The sequence below is a fragment of the Electrophorus electricus genome, chromosome 2 (assembly GCF_041902795.1).
Source record: "Electrophorus electricus isolate QZ-2024a chromosome 2, ASM4190279v1, whole genome shotgun sequence".
In the NCBI taxonomy this organism is placed as follows: Eukaryota; Metazoa; Chordata; class Actinopteri; order Gymnotiformes; family Gymnotidae; genus Electrophorus; species Electrophorus electricus.
This window is the reverse complement of record NC_137498.1, coordinates 10,558,270-10,583,811: the sequence shown is the minus strand read 5'-3', so window position 1 is coordinate 10,583,811 and position 25,542 is coordinate 10,558,270. Positions and strand designations below refer to the sequence as shown.

General features: G+C 39.3%; 2 protein-coding genes across 3 annotated transcripts; one reads left to right on the top strand and one right to left on the bottom strand.

Moving 5' to 3' along the window:
- Positions 1 to 3,650: 3,650 nt before the first annotated feature.
- LOC145647677 (uncharacterized) lies at positions 3,651 to 18,896 on the bottom strand. 2 transcript variants are annotated; one of them, XM_081695477.1, is made up of 9 exons: positions 17,516 to 18,896; positions 11,797 to 12,114; positions 8,543 to 8,860; positions 6,426 to 6,527; positions 6,182 to 6,292; positions 6,010 to 6,077; positions 5,863 to 5,895; positions 4,451 to 4,516; positions 3,651 to 4,342 (listed from the first exon to the last, which is right to left on the bottom strand). In XM_081695477.1, the coding sequence occupies exons 2-9, from the start codon at positions 12,107 to 12,109 to the stop codon at positions 4,229 to 4,231; spliced, it is 1,125 nt and encodes a 374-aa protein (XP_081551603.1). In that variant the 5' UTR covers positions 12,110 to 12,114; positions 17,516 to 18,896; the 3' UTR covers positions 3,651 to 4,228. The 2 variants fall into 2 exon arrangements, with proteins under 2 accessions (XP_081551603.1, XP_081551602.1); XM_081695476.1 differs by lacking the exon at positions 17,516 to 18,896 and adding an exon at positions 17,032 to 17,223.
- A 3,586-nt stretch (positions 18,897 to 22,482) lies between these two features.
- Positions 22,483 to 24,937, top strand: LOC145647661 (alpha-1-antitrypsin homolog). The gene is made up of 4 exons (XM_081695475.1): positions 22,483 to 23,201; positions 23,298 to 23,568; positions 23,752 to 23,899; positions 24,415 to 24,937. Exons 1-4 carry the CDS (start codon positions 22,523 to 22,525, stop codon positions 24,601 to 24,603), a joined length of 1,287 nt encoding a protein of 428 aa, XP_081551601.1. The 5' UTR covers positions 22,483 to 22,522; the 3' UTR covers positions 24,604 to 24,937.
- Positions 24,938 to 25,542: the final 605 nt, after the last annotated feature.

The following is a 25,542-nucleotide window of genomic DNA, read 5'->3' as shown; positions in this document are numbered from 1 at the left end:
GCCTGGTGCCAACCCTTACAGTATCCTATATGAAGTGAACTACATTAAGAAATTAATTGTTGATGTCACTTACTATTATTATTGTTAGTAGTAGTAGTATTTAGTGGGGAATCATTTTATGGTGTTGATTGGAGAATACTATTAAACAAATGAATCTTACCATCAGTAGTAGTTGATGAAATTAATAACTTATAACCATTTGGAGATGTCATTGTTGTAGTAGGTTTAGTTGAAGCTGTTGGACTTGATGTGTCAGAGTCCACTGGAGTAAGATTTACAGGTTAATATGGAGCCTCTGCAAGAATAGAAAAGTGTGGTCAGTTATAAGTATGAACTCTGTTTCTGTACTGTTCACTCTCACTGGAGATCACTTCCCATGTTTTTCTGTTTGTGTTGTATTTATACCAGGTGAAGTTCTCAGGTCTGGTGTGTATATCAGTGCAGGAACAGGGCAGCAGTACTGAATCTCCTGCGTATACAGTGATCTCTGTGATCCTGTGATGTTCCAGTGTACAGCCTTCAGCTACACCAGTTGAAGTCCTTCACTATTAATGTCTTCAGCACATGTGTGTTTCAAATTAAAAATTCAGCATTGATTTTCTTTTTGACATGGCTTAACTATCTCAAGCACACAGTGAATTGCTTTAAGCACATTATTATATGCAGAAAGCCTAATTATCTTTTACATACTTGTAAGTTACACTATACTGCTACTTCCTTTAACTAGTAGAGGGATTGTTGAGAGTAAGATTTACTCCATCACAGTATAACGATTGCTTACTTTGCTCTATTATGCTCTAGCGCTGCAGCTGATATGCATGAGATTTAACTGCACCACAATAATACATTGATTTCAAGATTTACGACCGATGGCAGTCTAAAAAGCAAATCGTAATTGTTCAAATTCTACCTTATATGTTCAGATAACATGGAGTGCCTCTTATACGTTATCAGAAATATATGACATGTCGCCTCTAACTGGACTCATATTAGATGTTTCCAGTGTTTCTTATAAAGTAGCTACTGAGTAGATATTTGATGTTCTACAGAAGTAGAGAGAAGATAACACTCACCATCAGCAGTGTGGAGCACAAGGAGCAGATAAACACACACCTGCATTCTTACTGGGTTACACACACACTACACACAGCTACAGCAGGACTGATGATACACACTGTACACACACTCAAAAATACAGTATACTGAATGTTCTGACAACTACAGTTACAGTGGAGATGAAGTGTATTCAAATGAAGTTTTGACAAACTTCTATCCCCAACACACACAACAAATATAGGGAGGCAGTAGCGTTTTATAAGTTTTTAAAAGTCATTTGGTGTGTCCTCTTTCTTCCTTAACAGCCTCACATCATAAGTGAGAATGTCCTCATTCTTACTTAAATTGGCTCGGTCCGTTGTCACAGAGATGTGGCGGCCCAGTGGGATGGACCCAAAATGACTCGCTAAGTGCTATTAGTTCAGTCCAGCACATCTGCCCCTTGTCATCTACTACCTCAGTGCTGACTGCTTGCAACCCTAATGGCATTCATTACAACAAATGGTGCATTTGAGTAACATCTGGTTAAAGTACTGCTCTAAACACAATTTAACACAGAAGGTCTGGAACAGTCAAAAGTTGTGGGTTCAGTCTAATGATGACAGTGTCACTGTGCTTGATAGAGATTTAATGGTGAGTACGGTGTCTTTATATTCTCTCCATTTAAGATAACACCTTTACACTCCCCCATCCCCTTCAGTCAGGTGTGATATGAGGAGAGAGAGATTTCCTGGAGCATGAACAGTACCCAGCTGAACTCTGTTTCTGTACTGTTCACTCTGACTGGAGATCATTTCCACACCAGCGACTGGGACGTACATTTATTTACAGATACACACGGAACGATAACGGCACTCACAAGCATTACAAATGTCAATACGAACATGAAACAGTTGACAGTAAACAAACACGAACAGTTAACAATATCGAAAACATGTAACATTGCCACGAAACATCAACACGTTACATCCACACGCTTCGTCAGCAATAACCAACACCTTGCACTCTGCCACAGGTTTATATACATTTAGACAGACGAGGTGCAGGTGTGTGCAGGTGTGGTTACAAATAGAACAGCCCTCCCACTGTACATTGCAGGCCCACCCACGTGACTCGGGGAAGGCGAGCGTTCCGTGACAGCAGTTGGTTAACTGAACCAAATAATTCTAATGTATTCTCATAAACCAGATTGCATCATGTATTTTTAAAGCTTAGCTCATTTTGGATGGCTTAACACACTACTTAAAGTGATGCATCACAGTCACATACTATTGCCAAAGTCTGTCTATCTATCTATCTATCTATCTATCTATCTATCTATCTATCTATCTATCTATCTATCTATCTATCTATCTATCTATCATTTCACTGACAGTGTTGCTGTCCTGTACCTTGTGTACACGGTGTCCTTTTTATTGGCATCTTTCATATTATTTTACTGTTTTTTTTTTCTTTCTTGCTACTATACATTTGTGCAAAGCACTTTGAATTGCCATTGTGTATGAAAGGTGCTGTACCAAATTACATTGTCTTGCTTGTTATAAGTGACATGTGTTTGACCAAAGGCGAAGTGTTATTTAGATACTTCTAATATACATTTATTCTGGAAACTTGTAACCTGCAGATTCCTGGGAAGCAGCTGCAAGGTAGTGTAATTAAAGGTAGTGTAATTAAAGATGTCGAGTGGATATCTATAGAAAAATATACAAGTTCTTAAACACTTTGCTTGCACAGCTTATGAAGGGTCGCTGTCTGAAATTTCTCTGTATATATATATATATATATATACACACACACACACACACACACACACACACACACACACACACACATTACAGTTGGTAAACTAACAAACAGTAAACGGATATAAATATCAAAGGCATGCCCTTAAAGACTGAGGTAAATGACCCGTTGAATAATAATAATAATAATAATAATAATAATAATAATAACTGGTACTGTAGCCTGCTCTATATGTGCTTCATAAAACCTTATTAGCAAAGACTATAAAATAACTAGAACAAAAGGATCCATTTTTATCACCTCTTCCTCCTCATGCATTACTACAGGAGTGGACTATTTTATCTTTTGCAAGAGATGTATTCATCTGTATATTGGAGGAACCAAGAGAATGTTTGCTGATTGTTTTGTTGAACACCTTTGGACCATCAGAATTAAGGATTTGTCATTTCCAGTGGCAAGGCATTTTAATGCTGATGGATATTGCACTAATTTCGGTAACTTGATGAAAAACATCCCATCTACACTTTCAGAAATTTAGAAACCCATGAAACAGTGTCATGTCTTATAGCCTAAACTAATTCTACAGTCATAGCTATGGAGCAGGTGTACCTATAGACTGGTAATTCAGTACACAGTCTAAACTCATTTTAATTCTTCACCTCTATAAATGTGTAATGTGTCATTTTAAGCAGGTAAAAATAGAAACCACACTCATGTGGCTTTTCCTCTCTATTTTTAAAACAGAAATAAATTCTCACAGTGAAGTAATGGCTAAAGTCAACAATAAAGCACTTGACATAAAATGATATACACATTTATGTAACGACAGAGGCTAGGCAGGATGCACGAACGAGCCGACAAAAGTTCCGTTTATTAACATCAGACAACAGACAATGTAGCACATAGGCCAATACATGGTCAATCACCGACAACATCCACTACTAAACAGGAGAGTTATATACACGCACAGTAATGACACAAAATGAGGAGCAGGTGTGAAACACAGGGAGGGCGTGGCCATATGAATGAATACACACACACACACACACACACACACACACACACACACACAGAGACCCACACAGAGAAAGACGTCTGGGAGGAGGGGCCGTACCGTGACCATTTACACATATTTTTTTTTTTCATTAAAGCCAAAAGCACTACTACTAATAAATTACATGCAAAAAAGCTAATAATTCACAGAAGTATTCAAATCATCTTTCAGCAAATTAACCTCTAATGAGGCATTTACAGTGAAGAAACAAATAAAATACATGCTATTTACTGGCGGTACATGTTTTTGTATGTTTATTTTTTGTCCATTTGCTTGATTGCATTTGTTTGTGTGTGTGTGTGTGTGTGTGTGTGTGTGTGTGTGTGTGTGTGTGTGTGTGTGTGTGTGTGTGTGTGTGTGAGTGAGAGCGTGTGCTTAATTTGAATTTAATTTGATGCTGGCATATTCTGTATAATCTGCATTATCCATTGGAGTGGATGCTGGTTTGGTTGTCTGACTGTGTACTACAGTGGAGTAAGTGACATCATCCTGCAGGAATAACACATTAACAATTGTTATAACACACACACACACACACACACACACACACACACACACACACACGTTTACAAAAGACACATTCAGTATGATGCACACCTGTTCTTGTGCTGTTTTGCATTTCGCTTTTCGATTTACAGCTGCGTATAGGACACTCGAATCTTCCTGTAGAAACACAGAAATGAAAAATTAGCAAACTTGTGTAAACACTAAAGCACACTTTCGAAAAAATACTGTATATAAGAGTCTATACATGCACACAAATGCACAATTCAAATGCACCAATAACCTTTATGCACCTGTGACCATCATGCAAAAGGCAACAACAATATGCTATATGTGGTGTGAAATCACTGGTACATGTCCAGACGACCCGTTTTCATATGAATGCAGTGATAAGAGCTGTGCTCCATAAGGACACAGGTGAAGTGAAACACAGGTAGAATTTAATGGTAAATAATCCTTGTCCAAAGAAGGACAATATAACCAGCCTTAATACCTACAGGTCAGAAGCTTTAACATCAGTAGTCATGAAATGCTTCGAGAAGTTGGTTCTGTTTTACGTCAAGTCCATCACTCCCACCTCCTTGGACTGATATAGTTTTACAGAGCAATCTGCACTATGCACAGTCACAATCAACACTATGTCTGTACTCATCTGGACCTTCTAGGATCCTATGACAGAGTCATGTTTGTAGACTTCAGCTCGGTTTTCAACACAACTGAGAGTGGAACCCTGTGTCTGTCAGGGCATTTTCAACTACCTGTCAGATAGAAAGTAACTTGTGTGCCTGGAACCTTATCTGTCAGAGCCCCTATCCATCAGCACTGGGGTTCCTCAAGGCTGGACACTCTCAGCCCTCCTCTTCTCCTGCTACACCAACAAGTGCATCTCCAGCTATCATCAAGCAAATGACCCTAACAGGACTCGTTAGCAACACTGACGGGACTGCTAGTGGAGTCAAGTGGCTCGTCTGGCTTTGTGGTGCACTGAACACAACTTGGAGGTCAACATGCAAAAAACAGTAGAGATGGATGATACATTTCTGAAATAAGACAACTGTCCATCTCCCTTTGTAACTCAGTACAGTAAGTGATGTGGAGTCTGAGCTTTCTACACACCACCATCTCCACTGATTTCAAACTGGAAATCACAACAGCCATCATAAAAAACATTCATCAGTGTGTCAGGAGCTCTTTATATTAGAAACTCAACATGGACCCCACACAACTAGGGAACCCCACACACTATCTGTATAAAACCCTCTGCTCAGGTATTTGGTACTGCTTCAACAAAACCTGAACTTCACAACCTGTGTTTTCCCAAAGATGGTTTAACTTAAAAAAAAAATAAAAAATGAAAAAAGTGATGTATGTGCTGTATGTGATGTGTGTAATGTATGTAATGTATGTGATATGTGATCCCTTATTTGAACTGTATTGTACTAATTGCATTGTATCATCTGAACCCCCCCCCCCCCCTCAGTATTCAGATACAAAGTAGCACTCACTTGAACAGGTGAACAAAGCACAGCAGAACAATCCTGTAAACACACACACACACACACCATGGAAGATTTGACCTTGAAGGACATGTGCCAGTAATGATGTGGAGGTTGTTTTTCTTATGTTACAGTGGATGGTATGTGAGCATTCACCTGTGTCTCCTGCTCTCTCTTCTCTTCTGTTTGTCCCTTTCTTAGCCTCGTTTGTCCATGTCTCTGGACTACATTAGAAAACCAGACTATGTGACCCACAACTTGCATGCATGCATGTGCATGTGCATGTGCGTGTGTGCATGTGCGTGCGTGCGTGCGTGTGTGTGTGTACCTTTGTATCTCCAGTACAAGACCCCCACGAGACCCAGCAGCAGGAGGAGGACAGCTCCCACAGCAGTAGTCATGAGGATATATAATAGATCACCAGCAGGGTTTTGGACATCTGAAGGCAAACGTTATACAAATGTTATGTGTATTTGTGTGCGTGTTAGTGTTTATGTTTTTACACAGCATGCATTTTAATTGCTTTTTAAGATATTAGGAGACCATGTTGATATGCAGTAAATGCATGTTACTGTCAGTCAGAGTCTTTGCACTGTCAGTAGTGGAAGCGTCAGCTGGAGCCTTTGCACTTGTTTTGACATCAAATCTTGATGTAAATTCTGTTGTTGAGATTCCTGGAGAGGGAGATGTGTTTGTTAGCATAAGATGGTGTACTGCTTTAGTACTACTTGTGGGTGCAAGTTTGGCTACAGTACTGACCCATTATAAATGTGTATTCAGGGTGGTTTACATTCGTGACACTAGTAGACATGTGACTGCACCTGAGTGGGGGGCAGGTGAACAAGCTCATCAGTGCATGTTTAAAAGTTTATTTAAAAACTAATTTTATAATGAATTTTATAATGAAGACTTTCCAAGTAATGATGTTTTATTAGAGTCAGCACTAATGCAATGAAATTATCCCTCTTGAGCATCGTGATACGGCCACAAAACAAATCAAATTATGTCAAAATAAAATCCCCAATGCAGTATTAAAAGTATTTAAAATATATATTTTAAATTTGTTGTGTATGTTGACCAAAAAGCTGTCAATTTGGGTGTATAGCCTGTAATTAAACTTCTGTGGTTGGGAAATACAGTTTATTATTTTATTGACAGTGTCATAGTCAGGACACATGAAGAAAAATGCCATTTTCAGGTAAAATGTGTCTTTGGACAATTGGGAAAACATCTAGTACTACGGAAGGAGTCAAAAACAGATCACTTCTATCATTTTGGGTAAAGCCTTTGTCAAACTAGTGTGACTGAGAAACAGTTTTATGCTGGTATTTTCTTAGGAGACATGATTTTGGACTCATGAAAGTTTATAAAAAAATATAACATTTTTAGGTAAAACATTTGGACAACTGGGAGCACATCTTGTACAAGGTGATAAGTCAAAAACAGTGGATTTCTGTCATTTTGTGAAGTATTGTGAAGTAAAACATTTTACATCAAAATTGTATGTCCTGACTATGACAATATCAAAGTGCCAGTGCAAAACAGTATTTCCCCAACCTCAGTAGTTTGAGGTTTCAGTTCACACAGTTCCTACTTACTGTTTGTGGATGGTCATAGTTAGGATGCATGACTCTTTAAGAAAAATGTCATTATGAGGTAAAATAGATAAAATAGTTCTTTGGACATCTAGTACTAAGCAATGAATCAAAAACATGACATTTCTGTCACTTTGGGTGTATAAGATGTAGTGTGGCTGGGAAATAATTTTACACTGGCAGTTTATTGATACTGTCATAGTCCACCTATGCACTTTAGAAATAACATGAAAGACAAAATGAGGGTCAGTGACATTATGGATTGTTTCCAGAAGATTAAGTCATGATTTAAATCCCAGTCAAGTATTTTTAAAGTACAAGAGCACTTTAACCACAAATACACCCCTATAAAAATGGATGAAATGTATATTTACCCTGGACTTGTTTTAGCTGTCCTTTTGCAAACAAACACATACCAAGTGTCACATCGACCGAACTCCAAGCACACTACAACACCCAACATGCCATTCCTCGCAAGGTCAAGGACTCATCCAATCATACACATTCATTCAGATCCTCATCACCAGAATATTGACAGCACCTGTTTTCTACTTCCCACCTGTATATAAACCTGTTTAGACCTCACCAGCATTGCGAGGTATTGCCACTAGTTTTGACTGTGCATACCGAGCGTTATTTCCTTGATTGCTTTCCTGTGTTTCGATTGTGTTTTTTGTTCTCCAGACTACTGATTTTTTTCCTACCCCTTTTGTATAGTTTGCTTGGTTTGTTATTGGTCTTTGGTTGTTGGACTCGGACTGTTTACCTGTATGATTTGGATTAGCCCTGCCTTGGCTTTCCTTGTTTTGACCCTGGTCTGTTCACCCATCAAAAGTCGAAACAAAATAAATTTTTCTCTACATCCGCGAGCATCTGGCCTTACCTGTCCCATCACACCAAGCCACATCAGTGAGAAAACACTACCCAAGTGACCTGTAGCATTCATACTATGTCCAGTATATCAGCCTTTGATGGTCTAAGAGTGCTCTTTAGGTGTAACAGGTGCTACAGGTATAATGTAACACTAGTTTGCTAAAGTTCAGTTTATTTATGAGACTATCAATGCACTAAGAATATGGATCTAAGTTACTTACCTGTAAAAGTGAGTTTGATGTATAGTTGTTCATATTCCTTATGCATACAATCGTAATCTCCCTCATCTTCATCCGTCAGGTGTGATATGAGTAGAGAGAGATTTCCTGGAGCGTGAGCAGTACCTAGCTGAACTCTGTTTCTGTACTGTTCATTCTCACTGGAGATCACATCCCATGTTTTTCTTTTTGGGCTGTATTTCTTCCAGGTGAAATTTGCAGCTTTGGCGTGTAGGTCTGTGCAGCTGCAGGGTAGCAGTACTGAGTCTCCTGTGTGTGCATTGATGCGTTTTGTCTCCCTGTTGTGTTCCAATACGCAACCTATAGAAACACACCCCACTGTCAGACTCCACCACATTTGCTTGTTAGATTAATAAATATTTACTTTAATATTATATGATTTTTAGCATTGTTCTAATGACATTCACTCTCCTTATAACAATGATAGTTATAACTGAGCAATTTGGTTGCTCCATTTAGGTAACAATTTGAGCTTTGTTTGTTAAGTACCAGTGTAACAATTTTTTAATATTTGATCAAAATCTTCATTTCAAATTTACTAACACATTTCTTAAGAGTGTTCTTCATAAATCCTTCATAACAGCTAACACAAACCTAAATACACTTTTATAAAGGCTGATTCTGACAGACAGCTGTCATACAGTCTTCTCTTCACAACACAAACAACACAATACTGTCAGTTGATTAGGTGACATACTTCTTTCAAGGGCTATAGGTTTTTTGTTGTTGTTGGGTTGTTTTTGTTTTTGTTTTTTTTACAAGTTTTAAATATGTTTGCAGTTAAAATAACATAACTGGACCCCCCAGGAGACAGAGCTGGCTGGGAATGAGGACAGCCACTATAACCACCCCAATACCCCCAGAAGAAAATCGGGGCTGATGATCAATACCGCCACAGCGTCAGACCGCAGAGACAGAACGGGTTGGCATGTCCAGCATATAACATTAATGATTAGATGTTGCTTACCAAGTGAGGTGTGTCATCTTAGAACAGGCCAGATGCTTGCGAACAGCCGAGTTTTATTTGTAGCGGAATAAGCAACAATTGTAAAGCGAAACAGGCGTGGGTAATGGCCAGATATACACACGCCAGGGAATTGCTCAGTACACGCAATAGAACAGCAATAATACTTGGCAGGGAAAGAACGGAACCAGAGAGAATAAATAGCGTAGCAAAGATGAGACACAGGTGGCACTAGTAAACTGGTGATGAGGATCTGGTGAGGTTGTGCCGGGGAAGACGGGAGTTGCAATCACGGACTGAAGGCGGTTGTGGGACATGAGGTTACTAGGAAAACTGAGCAGATGTGAACACCTCAAACCACGTAGTACCTTCCTGTTCTTGACACTGGCTGGAGAGGCTGAAATGAAAACTCCCATATGGCTCTGTTATAAATGAACGCTTTGACAATGATTGTCCTGACACTGTATTGAAAGTGTTCTGGCCTGGTCTATAAATAAGGTGTTTTATTTTGTTACTAATAAAATGTTGATTGATCTCTAATGCCACGCCATTCTACCAGTCACAGAAAGATCAGACAATATATATATATATATATATATATATATATATATATATATATATATATATATATATATATATATATATATATATATTGTGCCACATACAACACATGCTACTGATCACATTCTTGCAGTGCTCGTCTTTGTTCAGTTTTCCACCTCATCTCATTGAGTGTCTGTGTTTAGTGAGGGGTTTGGTGTTGTCTATACAGGCAAAGGTCTGAGTAGGATCCATTCTAACAGAAATGGGACCTTACAGAGATGATCCAATTAGATTCGCATTCTAATTACATTCCCATCACATTCCTATTAAGACTTCGGTCACATCTAACTGCCACCTCGCTAATGTTTTCACATGGGTGGAGCAAAATCAGTCTGGTTAGTCTGGTTTTTCAGACATTGTGTTATAAACGAGTATAAAGATAGCAGCTTTTTTTTTTTCTTTCAGAAAGATGCAAGTAAAGCCCAGTCCTCTAGTTTTCCTCTAGTGAATTTCAACTGCATGAATTTGACACAAACATTGATCTAAATGACAGATCTATATAATATAGATTAGTGGGTGCAACATGAAATTACTCACTACCGTAAGCAGATTTCCCGCATTTTTCCCTTTTTGTATCAAAGTTACTATTACCACTAAAGTTACTATTACCAGTAAAGTTACTAATAACACGTGACTACTGATGGTGGAAGCTTCAGACGTCATTGAAGCACAGGATGAGGGTGAGACTGTTTCATAAGTTTGGCACTGTCCTATAACGTGGAAGTCAAAAGGGAGAATAAACGTTTCATAACGCCAACCTGTTGTTTTTACATAAAAAGGGAAACAATGATTTTAAACAAATTATTGCAGAGTGTAATTACTAAACATTAATGATTATCAATTTTTTTTTAATGAAATATGAAGGCGGTGGAGTGTTGTATTGTTTATGGTGCTGCGCAGTTTTGAATCTATGGCTGCTATAAATTCTGAGAACCACCAGGTGTCGCTGTTTTGTCACCAGCTTTCAATGCTCCAAAGCTTCGAATCCTTTAGCAGTACAATAAGGAAGAACCTCAAACGCTTCACAGGACTTCGTCTGCACATCATTACCAAGAAGGAAGTTAAACAGTAAACACTAGAATAACGAGCAGGCGAATAACGTTACCAAACAACAATAATCTCACGGGAGGACGAGAGAGCGCACATTCAAAGACCCACAGCCAAGACGCTAAAACAAGGGATATTTATACAAAGATTAACGAATGCAAACTAGACAAAGATGAAAACAGTGACAGGAAAACCAAACGAGGGGTCGGAACAGAAAAACCAAAACAAAGAAGCACCGGACACGCACGAACAGAACTAGGAACACCTAAACAAAGCACGCGGGAAAGCATCTCCATGGGAACCGCGATGTCAGGGAGGAGGTGATGGTGAAAGATGAGCTGAAACCTGCCTAGGTGACGATTTACAGGCCATGTGTGTTAAAACCTGAGACATTCTTACTTGAACTGCACAAGATATTTGTTACAATTAAAGGAGTATTTGACCATCACTGAACTAAACGTTACTGGTAATGTGCACAGATGACAGCACAACAACAAATATGACAGCAGAAAGTCTACAAGTAACTCAGACAACCAAGACTTTGCTAGTGTGGATACATAAGAAAACCTTAAAGCTGGATTTATCATTTGCAGTTGGATTTGGATCAAAAACAGTGTTTTACCTTTAATAGTGAGTCTGATGTCTTTATAGTTCCACTGGTTAAGATAACACCTGTAGTCTCCCTTATCCTCTTCAGTCAGGTGTGATATGAGTAGAGAGAGATTTCCTGGAGAGTGAGCAGTACCCATCTGAACTCTGTTTCTGTACTGTTCACTCTCACTGGTGATCACGTCCCATGAGTTTCTGTTTGTGTTGTGTTTCCTCCAGGTAATATTCTCAGGTTTGGCGTGTGGGTCAATACAGGAGCAGGGCAGCAGTACTGAGTCTCCTGTGTATGCAGTGATGTAGTCTGTCCTCCGATTCCCTACTAGCATGCAGCCTGCAGAAACACACCAGATAAAGGCCTTCAGTATTAAACATGGCTGCACAAGTACATGTAAAATGGTTATTATTATATATGACATACTCCGTTATTATTATTATATATGACATACTCCATTATTATTATATATGGCATACTTAATTGCTCCAGGTCCAGTCACCTGATGGTACTGATGGTACCAGCCAACTGATGATGGTACTGGAAATCACTAAGAGATTTCCCAATAGATGTTGGTATGATGGATGCATGACCATCAAGATATAAGATGTAAATATCTGATTATAATGATTATTGATTGTCTTTGCCTCCCTCCTTCCTTCTCTCCCTCTCCCCTCCCACTAAAGTTAATACCACTAAAGTTACTATAACCACTAAAGTAAATATAACCACTAACATTACCACTAAAGTTACTAATAACATGTGACTAATCTTGTTTGAATCTTCAAACATCACAGATACACAGGATGAGGTTGAGACTGTTTCATAGGTTTGGCACTCTCCTATAACTTAGAAGCTTTATCTTTTTACTAAAAAATTGGAAATGTGCAAATTATAGAAGCCAAAGGGGAGAGTAAATGTTTCATAACGTCAACCTGTTGTCTCCCAGTATAGTTTTGTATTATGTTTTCACATAAAAAGGGAAACAATGATTCTAAACTAATTATTGCAGAATTTAATTACTAAACATCATTACTGATCATTATTTTTTTAATGAAATATGAAGGCGGTGGAGTGTTGTATTGCGCAGTTTTGAATCCATGGCTGCTATAATTTCTGAGAACCACCAGGTGTCGCTGTTTTGTCACCAGCTTTCAATGCTCCAAAGCTTCGAATCCTTCAGCAGTACAATAAGGAAGAACCTCAAACACTTCACAGGACTTCGTCTGCACATCATTACCAAAAAGGAAGTAAAAACACATCTGCAGATAAAAACACACCTGCATTCCACAACACACTACACACAGCTACAGCAGTAACGCTGCTATACATCTTATACACTCTACAAAACTACAGGAACACTCTGAAAACTGCAGCCCAGACTACAATCTGTTTGTGGGAATCACCACACAACTATGACCTGGAACTCTACAACTCTCAGTAGAACTCCACTGAAATTCTCCACCCACTAATATCCACAGTAGAGAGGAAGTGTGTTCAAGTGCAAAATAAATTATTCCTCCACTTCTTTCTCTCTCACATACAGACTAAATCTAACAGTGAAACAGTGTCTTTCTAGTGTCATCACTTCCTCCTGAGCTGCCAGTGTTCAGTCCCCATCCTCAGTAAAGTGATCCTGCAGTAAGAAGTAGTGCTACACAGTGATCCCCCTCAGCACTGTTTGGTCACATCATTTCACTCCTGCACTTAGTGATCAGAGGGCCAAACTGAATGTGTAGCTTAGCAAATATTAGACAGATCAGACAGGAAGAGCTCTAGACTACATGCTGATCAAAATAAACATTGATCATTTAATCAGGTAAACATGAGGATGGTCTGATATTCATATTATTCATAAAGTACAGGTGAAATGCAGCAGTCTATGATCATGTTGTAGTTTTCATACTATTAAGAAAAAACTACTTAAGTGAAGCTGTGAAATCCACCCACTAACACAGAACCACTAAAGGAGTCACGAAAGTAAAGACCACTTTGGATGTAGACAGTACAATGTCATCACAACCCAACAGTTATCACAGGAAGTAGAAACATTTTCTCACCTTTTCTCTTAGTTACTTTGTTCTTTTTGTTGTTAAAGCTGCCAAAAGCTGTTTAACAACTGTTTGATGATGGTGGATATCTGTAAAGTAACTAATTGAGGCTATAGGCTAGTGTGCACTGCACTGTTACAACAACAACAACAAAATAAAATTAAAACTGTAAAAAGACAAAACCCCCAGCATGGGCTGTCTAAGCCTCCTGGCCAATTGATGAACAAATGAGGAATAAATAACACAAACAGAAATAAACAAGTGAGCACATTTCCCACGTAGCACCCAGTGCAACCAGATTAGCAATAAATATGTCAGGAGGAAGAGGTGCATACTGGGAATTATCACATCTGTAAACTGGTAGCTATGACTATGGTGGCATCAGAATAACTTGGGACTAAATAAGAAAAGTCTTTAAACTGGAGTCACTGGAGTGAATTTATGCTGCCAGAGTCAGTTAGTGAGTGACTGATTAAACCATGAAGTCCAGAGCTAGATCACTGACACTGATGAGGATTTGGAGACTGTTTGACAATCTTCGTGGGTGAGTGAAAGAAGTAAACATTTCGCTCACACACCACTCTGAGAAACAGCACAGCAGAATTTTAAGATCACCAACCCAAAAAGGAAGCATGCGCATATGCATGTCTGTGTGTGTGTGTGTGTGTGTGTGTGTTATTTATGTATTGCTAAAGTGCATCAAGTTTAGCAATACATATGTGAGAAGGAAGAGGTGCATACTGGGAAACTGTACTGTCTTTATGGTTTTAATTTTTTTTTATTTGTTCATTTTTTATTTGTAAATTTTTCTAAGCCTCTAGGATAAGAAGAACAACATAGGAGAACTTGAAGCCCAAACACCCAACAAGAAGAGAGAGAGAAAGAGAGAGAGAGAGAGAGAGAGTGAGTGTGAGTGTGAGTGTGAGAGAGAGCAGGGCAGGGTGGGGGAGGGGGTGTTTTTGCATCTACAAGTATCACTTTGAATGTACATTTACTGTGTGTGTAAAAGTGTCTTTCTCCAAGTCCTTCAGATGTGGACCTGGCCATCCTGCAACAGCTGTGCATGTTTTGTGTGTGTGTGTGTGTGTGTGTGTGTGTGTGTGTGTGTGTGTGTGTGTGTGTGTGTGTGTGTGAGCCAGAGAGAGAGAGAGAGAGAGAGAGAGAGAGAGAGAGAGAGAGAAAGAAAGAAAGAAAGAGAGAGACAGTATTAGTTATGTATTGTTAAACTGATAAACAGTGCTCCAAGTTTGCTAGGAGGAAGATGTGCTTGCTGGGAAACTGTACTGTTTTTGTGATATTACAGTTTTTTGCAAGACACAAAAACAAGGACATGTGACAATAATTGAAACCACTAACTCATGTAGCCCAGCTCCTGACCTGTTATACTAAACCAAAAGCACCTTCTCTGATTTACACTCATTTTGTATTTCTAAAACACATTTTTTTTCAATACGCTAAACACAATTCTCTATATTGGACACATCATTTCTTATAGAAAACCCTCAAATGCAAATGATGCATCCATTTATCAATTAACCAAACCCAGTACTCATAGGTGAAGACAATTATGACTAATTTGTACATGGAGCACTACACTATTTGTAGAGCCTGAGCACTATAAAGAGGCCACAGGGTCAATGTCTTGGTTGGATATCAATGGAGGCCAATATTGGAAAGAGAGGATGAGGACGAGGAAGAGCAACCATCACAGATGAGCTTTGGGCCACTTTGGTTGACCATATGGTTAAGCATGTGCTGTGTTTCAGGAAAGCTGAGCAGGGGTCCAGCCTAATCTGAGTCACTACACTGTACGAAGTGTCAGGAAGTACTATAGTAAGTGTCCCTGAGCAACATGGGGGTAAACCATATAAACAGGCTAAAACAAACAAACAAACACTGTCTTCACATTGGGATACAGCTGTCTGGCTAGCAGTCAAACAAGTCAGTACTACTCTATATTACCATGGAGACCAGAGGAGGGGCAGACCTCCTGATTGAAATGGATTTATTCAGTACCAGTCCAGCTCTTTAACCCGCAGGGAGTGAGCTCTGCCCCTCCTCTGGTCTCCATGGTAATATAGAGTAGTACTGTCTTGTTTGACTGCTAGCTCAATAAGGGATATGATGGGCATGTCAAAATTCATGAGATCAGAATCCTCTGTAGTCTCTCCCCCAAACCCACCCACACTCGGGAAAACACACAGAAGCACCAAACACACACATCATACACCACATGTAAAGGACAGTACCACATATACAATCAACTACAATGAGGTGTGACCTCTGTCACAGGCAGCTGGATACAGAAGTGGGTAGTGGACAAGAGCTGCATCATACACAGAATGAACAAGTGAGGAATAAATAACACAAACAGAAATAAACAAGTGAGCACATTTCACATACCACACCATAATAAAAAACGTTTTTTATAAATGTACAGATTTATAGAGCAAAATTATCCTTGTAAGAGTCACAATACTCTTGTACTTTTCTTATTTCTCAATTTTGTCAGTCTTACTAAAGTCCCTACAATTCCTACCTTATGCTGGTCTTAAGTAACTAATCAGCAATTAGCATGTAATTAGCACCGGTTCCTCTCTACCGGACCGAACCACAGCGCAGATTTCAGTGCCACTTAACGGAACAAGTCGGCGAAGAATCAAATTTACTTTATTCTCCCTTAACTCGGGTGGACAAGACATGTTTGGAGTCCATATTTCGCTCCTTTAAAACAAAACGCTGCTAATATTGCTAACAAACACCGGAAGCCAACAGCAACGATAGCTAATAGGATTTGTAAATAAGTCAGATATCGAGCTACATGTCCTCAAACCTCATGCAGGTCGCTTCCCGGTGACGTGTTTCTTCACTTGTCTAGTTCACAGTGAGTTATACGACACACCGACTAGTCTGGGAGACATTTATTAACACTTGGATGCGGTTTGACCGGCTTGAGAGAAGTTTGTGGGTATCTATTTACGAAGACTATATTTGAGTTTCTGTTGACCTCCAGTGTTTGTTAGCATTTAACAGCTTTTGTTCTAAAATAAAGAGGCAAAATTTGGACTTCAAACATTTCTTGGTAGATAGACAGAATCTGGGGTAAGTGGTGAGTTGCTGCTCTCTGCTGCTCCCAGATATAAATACCTTTGTGCAAATGAATGTATGAGGATGACAACACCTGTAGAGAGAAGGTAACACTCACCATCAGCAGCGTGGAGCACAAGGAGCAGATAAACACACACCTGCATTCTTACTGAGTTACACACACACTACACACAGCTACAGCAGGACTGCTGATACACACCGTACACACTCTTCAATACGGTCTACTGAATGACTTCACAAGAACACTTATAGTGGAGAGGAAGTGTATTCAGATGAAACTGACAAACTAACCACAACACACACACCAAATATAGAAATGCGGTAGGTTTTGTAAGTTGTCATGTGGTACGTCCTCTTTCTTCCTTATCAGTCAGTGATCTATCAGATATTCTCACATTGTCAGTGAGGACGGTCTCATTCTTAGTTAAGTGGCTCCGTCCTTTGTCATAGAGACACGATGTAGAAGCTCAGGGGGTGAGACCCAACATAACCTCCCTCAGTGCTGTTTGGTCAGTTCATTTCACTACGACACCCAAAGTACTTCAAAGGCTTATTAATGAAAACAGTGTAACGCTTCTTACCTGGAGTGAGAAACAGGTGCTACGGGGTAACCGCGATGCGTGGAGTAAACATGGAGTGACACACACACTGGTGTGGGCAATCTGAAAGACTTTTATTCTCTCCTGGACCACTTCAAGCCATCATTGTACTTATACGTAAAGGAAACAGTACAAAGCACCGTACAGCGTTACCAAAGAAAAAGGAGTGTTGAGAAGACGAACAGAAAGGTGACGGTTCTCCCCTCACACACACACACACACTCTCAGTTACTCAATCTACATAACCATAAAGCTCCCTCTTAAAGGCGCAGTACAACTGTATCTGTTACAACAGCATGTGGAATTACAGCAGCCACAGTACTGGCTACCTGAGACTTTCAAATTGTTTGAACAGATATTTAAAGGAGCATTTAATTTCAGAGCATTAATTTTTTACTCACAGTGCATAAAACATAAAACAGGGTGTATTTTAATTGCACATGTTCAGCTTGTGTGATTCATTTTCAAATTTGATGTGGAATTTGTTTGCAGGAATAACGTGTTTGTTGGTCAAAAACTGGTCTTCACTTTGTAAGAATGTCACTCCACCACTAGAGATGTGAACTCTACTCACACCACAAATGTACTGTTGCTTTCAGCTTCTGCATATCAAAAGCCTTTTCTTCGTCCATGCAATAATGCACAGGCTAAAGGTATGGATTATGTATGTCAATAAAAAACATCAATTTTATAGAAGGAAAATTGGACTTTTAAAAAATCATTTATCAGTCTTAATAAGACATTTGTAATTTTATAATCCCAGTGTTGCCATATGATTTACGTAAAATTGTAGCATGGGTCCACCTAGTGGTAAAACGTTAATTGCAGTTTTTACTGGATTGTAACTTAATTGGTGGTTTGAATTTTTTTTTTTACATGTAAACTCATAAGAACTCAGTTGATTATCCCACATTTTGACTCTATTCTCTTAATTATGAGTGAATACAGTGCCTATTCCTACAAAGGCATAATGATCTATTGCACTAATGTAAATTGTACTGTACTGTTACCGCCGCCAAGATTTATATATATTCAGGGAAACCACAAAGGTGTAGCGGAACTAAAGAAATTATGTGTGACCATGGGCTCACTCAGAGGCCTCAATCTCCTTACAGTTACTCTGTAACAAAAAGTCCCTTGTGCACAAAGGTATTATTAAGTAAAGCAAAGCACTTCTGAGAGAGTTCTGAAGTCCTAGACAGCCTGCATGCTGCCCATGGTGCTTAAATTATAGTTAGTTTCAGCACCAAAGACAGCCTTTTTTTGTTGTTGAGGTTGCTGTTCAGTTTCCAGTTTTGTATGAAGGATTTACTAAAGATGCGTGCTAAACATATATTCAGTGCTAACATTTATCTCCAGTTGTCTCTCTCAACATCTCAACAAGCTAAATTCAGTGTTACACAATCAACACAACTCAGAGTTCTTGTTCTATATGTTACATTCTACATAAAATTCATATCCTGAGTTATCATTATTTTGATTCATATTGCTAAAAAGGACACTCTGGGAGTAACATTAGCTAATGTTACCTTAAACAAAAATCAAGAGAATGCCAGATTGATCCTTCCCTAGAAAACTGTTTAAGCTAAAGTTGTCCTGGGGAAATGTTCCTGTGGGTTGTGGCTGTGAATTATAAAAAACGACAAACAGTTCACAGTGTGAACCTTCATGATGGAAAAAAAAATTCCTACTTAGTGTCATCAAGGAATGTTTTACAATGTAAGTAGATTTTCCAACAGTTAACTAAATGGTGAAGTGTGTGACAGGAAGTTAATGTTTATAATCTCTCTTACATTATCCTAGGGGGAAATATAAACATGCTGTGACACTGTGTGTGTGCTTCAATTAAGTAGTATTAAGATACACCTCAAATCCACCATATGTACCTCATCTCCATCAGGTGGACCTCCAACAGGCAGACCTCATCTTCACCAGGTACACCATAACTCCACCAGGCAGAATTTAACTCCAACAGGTAGGCATCAGCTCCACCAGGCAGTCCTCAGCTCCACTGGGAGGTCCTCGATATTGATGAGCAAGACACTGCAGCAGCTGTTTTCACCACAGTTAATACTGTGTTCCACTGAATAAATGATTATTTGATAATTATTACAGTCTGTAATATTTAAATTAGAGTCACATGTAACATTAGCATTCCTGCTCAAATTCTTAATCAATCATTTCATACATGTATCACTGAGTCCTGTGGAACTGGAAAATGTACAAAACAGACATGGCAAGGAGACAAATGTAATGGCACAAGCTTCCAGTTTGTTTGCTCTTCATGCATGCTGGCTGACCATGAAGGACGGTCCACAATAGTCGGTGCCAACTCTCAGACCAAATCAGGTTTCACAAAACAGGTTATTGAACTTGTCCTGAACTTGTGCCAAACCAAAGTCAAAAAAAAAAAAATCTCACAAGCTTAGGTCTGCTTGCCTGATCTTTTTAAGATAGCAGAAAAAGTACAAATACTCTTTAGCTAATTTTGGGATCAACTGAACAGTGGACACAACATTTGAACATTTGACTCTTTGTATGTAGGTTAGCTAAGAACATGATCATAAGAAATCTCAGTAATACTGGCATGTCAGGCACTGAAGAGACAAGCCTCATATCCTTATCAATATAATTATGTACTAAATAAAACATATAAGGGGTTTAATTACATGTGAGTTGGAACTGAAATGAAAATGAAACTTCACTGCGTGTACAATGCTGTTCTCAATTTTAAAATTAAATCCACAATAGTTCAAGTTCAAGTTCGGTTTATTCGTCACATACATAGTCATACACAGTATAACGTGCAGTGAAATGGTGGAGAGTGCTCTGTCCAAACTGAGGAAAAGAACAGGGGTGCATAGAGAGAAATATATATATGCAGATAAAAATATATATTCTATGTATGTACAAAAATATATTAACAATGTATGTACAATATATGTATATTATGATTATATACACAATGTACAATGTATATGGTTGGGTATATATGTACACAATCTACAGAATGTACAGATCCATTTTATATAGTAACATATCTACAGTTGTGTAACAGGGTAATTGAGTATAAATCTATATATACAGATGTACAGATATACAGTCATGTTACATGGTGGTGGTGGTCCCCACAGTTTATCAGTTTCCCTCATTCAGGGCCCGAATGGCCTGTGGGAAGAAGCTCCTCTTCAGCCTCTCTGTCTTGGACTTCAGGGAGCGGAAGCGCCTCCCTGACCTCAACAGAGTGAAGAGTCTATTGTGGGGTCCTTCACAATTTTCCTGGCCTTGGTCTGGCACCGCTTGTAGTAGATGGTCTGCAGGTCAGGAAGTTCCGTGTGAGTGATGCGCTCTGCTGAACGCACTACCCTTTGGAGTGCTTGTCTGTCCTGCTTGGTGCTATATATTTTAACATCCCTGGATCTAGACTGCTCTGGTTGAGGAGGCAGTAAAGCATAATGGGTTGGCATGTGTTTAGTCATATTTTGAAAGCCAGAGCTATATTCTGGGCTTGATTTGAAGAGGGATGTGAGGAGATGCAAATCTCCCAGTGAAAAAAAATAAATACATGCGAACAACCAATCCCTTGTAAAACATATCTCCCTTTACACCCCATCTGGATTAATATTAATGTGATGTCATTTAAGATGTCTTACTATTTTCACTCTAACCTTCTGTATGTTTTACACGCTAAGTTACGTTGGGCATATCAGGAATTCCTCGTGTCAAACGAGGTGGATCCGTAAAGTCTCGATCTTTCTCTTTACATTGGTGACTCAGTGGAGGGCTTGGTGCATGATGCATCTGCCTTGCATGATTCTAGAAATGCAGCAAGATCTATGCTCTTTATTCAAGAAGAAAAACAATAACCAGCATTAACCAGTGAAAGATGTTTGGAGTTAATAAAACAGAAAATCTGATCCTATAATCAGGGGAATGTCCTAATATAGAATCTAAAGTTTTTTTTCCCCACGTTTAAAGGCAAACATAAAATGTTTCACAATCTGCTCCACCGTCATGATGAGAAATGCTAAGCTAATTTAGTCAGATATTATTGCTAGCAGTGTGGCTAACTCTGTGCATTTAAACCACATAAAGGCTCAGAGATGGAGCTTGCAGATGACCCTGATGGTAAATGATGACAGCAGAGCTAATGATACAAGCTTAAATTGAAATATGAGGTAAATAAATAAAATAAAAATCCATACACCTGAGACTGAAATGTGCTGTGTGGCTAAATGTGCACTTTCAAAAAGCTTCCAAAACTGGCTGCGATGCCGAGGAATCGTTCAAGCTGTGTGAAGGTTCTCAGAGAGGTCAGTGGTACCGAGAATACAAAGAGCTCTGAAAGTACTGAGTACATGTTAGCTAATATGAAAAAAGACTGCCATCCTGTATAGCTGATAAAAAGAACTGCACTTATGTACAAAGATCAGTTAGTGTATTCGAAGACCGCAGCAGCCGAGTTTGGAATGAGACTACACAGCCTCACAGGAATCAATACCAGAGCTAACGATGCCAGCGTACAGGGTTTTGGCATCAGTAATGTTAACTAAAGGATAAATGCTGTGCAATGTTCCTGCTCTATTTGAAACAGCCCCTCAGTGGTTAATGTTTAAAGGACTGACCTCAGATTACACCAAACAGACTATAAAATGTATGAACTCAATCCCAATAGTTTACTGCTGACAGGACGTGGATGGTAAGTAAATGTACTGTAAGATGACTGATATTCTGGAGATACAAGTAATTTTTTCCTCAGATCTTGTTTGAACTAAATGACAAACACTTCAACAGCGATCTATTACATCTTTAAAAATCTAAAAACAGAATGAAAGACTAGACTCAGAAGTAGTCTCCATGCAGGCTATCACGTATATACCTCTCTTATGAAAATCCATGTGTTGACTATTTTCTAATGTAACAGTTGTGTTTAAATGAACCTGCGTGTGATACATTTCAAATCTGTGCAGTGCTTCTGCAGGTGCTAAAATGTGGGGAAAGGTCCAGTGCTGTTTGATTGTTGTCCTCATACTGTCAGTGGACTGGACTGTAGGCATCAAGGACCAGGATCATGATCAAGACCATTCAGCAGATCACCATCAACATCTCCATCATGGCAAGGATGCAGCCCACCCCCATCACGATGGAGAAGACAAACCCTGCCACAAACTCTCACCCCACAATGCAGACTTTGCCTTCTCCCTCTACAAGAAGCTGGCCAGCCATCCTGACACCCAGGGCAAGAATATCTTTTTCTCTCCTCTAAGTATCTCCATGGCTCTATCCATGCTGGCCCTGGGGGCCAAGAGCAATACCCACTCACAAATCTTCAGCACTCTGGACTACAGTGCTCTCACAGCTGATCAGGTTAATGAAGGCTATGAGCACCTTCTTCACATGCTGGACCACAGCCAGGATGCCCTAGTGTTGGAGATAGGAGGAGCTGCAGCTGTACAAAAAGGCTTCAAGCCTGAAGACAAGTTTCTGAAAGACATCCAGCACTTCTACAAAGGTGAAGCCTTCAGTGTGGACTTTTCCACACCTGAAGTCGCTGTGCAAGAGATCAACAAGTTAATTGCCAAAAAGACCAAGGACATGATCACTGATATGGTCAAGAGTCTGGATGCTGCCACTGTGATGATGCTCATCAACTATATGTATTTCAAAGGTAAGAGTAGACAAGTAGAACCCACTAGAGATTAAAATAATTTTTCATGTATTTCACCTGATCTGCAGTAACCAGTCTTGGATTTCATTCTCTCAGGTAAATGGGAAGAGGCTTTTAAAGTGGAGGACACCAGCAAAGGTGACTTTCATGTGGATGAGAACACCACAGTGTCTGTGGATATGATGAACAGAAATGGTGAATATGACTTCTACTATGACCAGGGCAACTTTACGTCCGTTATCATGCTGCCATATAATGGAAACGCCTCCATGATGATCATCCTGCCTGACCAGGGAAAAATGGAGGAGTTGGAGAAACACATCAGCAAGGATCACCTCAAGTACTGGAAGGACAAAGTCCACAAAACGTAATGTATCATAAAATGCTTTTAAAAATAGAATTTCACTTAAACATGTTAAGTACTACCACAAAGTAGAACCTTTACTCCCTGACAAGGTCACCAATGGCAAAAAAGTATTAAATAAATATTTTTGCTTATGCTATTCCATGTAAGAGTGTGTTTTCCTGACTGATCATCTCTGTTCTCCAGCACTTTGGACTTGTATATGCCCAAGTTCTCAGTGTCTGCTTCCTCCTGTCTTGGGGACACACTGAAGGAGATGGGAATGGTTGATGCATTCTCAGACAGCGCAGACTTCTCTGGAATCAGTAAAGGGGCCAAATTGGCAGTTTCCAAGGTATGTGGTAAACCCTTTAAGAGATTTGCTGTCATGTCTAGAGTGTCACATTATAAGTTTGGGAAATATTGTTTAAAACCTTCTCAGTAGACGTCTGGGGGGTCTTTGGGGCAAAAAATCAATGGCTTTCTGATGTCTGTTTGTTTTGGAAAGAACACTGATGTGATCATTCTCTTCCATTATGGGAAATTTGGTGGGATCTTGGCAGAGACTGCCCATCTTAAATATCCAGTAGAATTTAGACTGCACTCTCAGTTTCAAATAAAAAAGTGAATTTTTAGGTTTGCCTCTCTTGATATGATACGATATGAAGTTAAACTTATACAGCGCCTTTCTCAGTACCCAAAGACGCTTTACACTGCACAATGATTTTACATTCAGTCAACACACTGGTGAGATGCCGCAGCCAAATTCCAACTGCTGTCCATTAAGGAATGTTCAGAAGCTAATGCATCTACTGCTTACATACTTTAAAGTGTCAATCAATGACTGCCCAGATTGGTCCTTCCCCACAGGTCCTGCACAAGGCCGTCCTCAGCGTGGATGAGCAGGGCACTCAGGCTGCAGCTGCCACTACTGTTGAAATCATTCTCACGTCATTGCCTTTCAAAACAGAAGTCAGCAGACCGTTCCTAGTCTTCATTGTGGAGAAGAACATCAGGAGTATCCTCTTCATGGGAAAGATAACCAACCCCACTGTGTAGTCGTAGACGTCTCCCACACAGTCTAGTCAGTAGTATGATGAGAGTGCTACTGAATTCTCTCTCATATCAATTAGCAACAAATATAGTCACATCTCTGTATTATCTAGAAGAAATTAAAGGCTAAAGGTTGTGCTAATTTAGTCAGCAATAGACATACAGAAGGGACTTTGTTTAGCTATAAACAAACTAAAAATGAAATGCTGCTTTCAGAGTTCGACCAGTTCACTTACACCAGATATGAGAAAAGAAACAGACTGCTGGATTATTTCTGACGGCACAGTGAACACAGATGTACACAAACTCATCTGAATGGTAATAAACGTTTTGAGTGAGATTTGAATGGGTCTTCATTTGTTTTGGCAAACCAATCATTGCAGTCTCTAACACAAATCAGGGGCAATTATGACATTAGGGATGTTGCTGATTTTTGTCAGTTTCATACACATATTACGTAAGTCATGTGGAACTATATAATTCTAAAACAGACATGGCAATGTGACAAATGTACATTAACCTCCAAACTCTCTGACTGACCGGAGACTGAGTTTTGGAGTTGTTTCAGATCAAATCAAATCAATATTTATATAACGCTTTTTACAGTAGATGATATCAAAAAGCAGCTTTACAAATGTCCAAGTACAAGCCCCCAGTGAGCAAACCAAGGGTGACAGTGGCAAGGAAAAACTTCCTAGAGCATGAACAACCGAGACTCAAAGGGAGGAGGGGGACATCCTCTTCTGGCCAACAATGGTCGCCACAATAATAACAATGTAAAGAGAAAAATACATTTTTAAAAAAATTTAAAAAAAAGCAATTAATGTCTAGTCCAACTTTAGAGGTCCTAGTCTTGTCCTGAGGTGTGTATTCCCGGTGTGTTGTCTTGTATGTCCACTCATTTTAATGATCTGATCACAGCAGTTGGTGCAATATCCAGGCCCA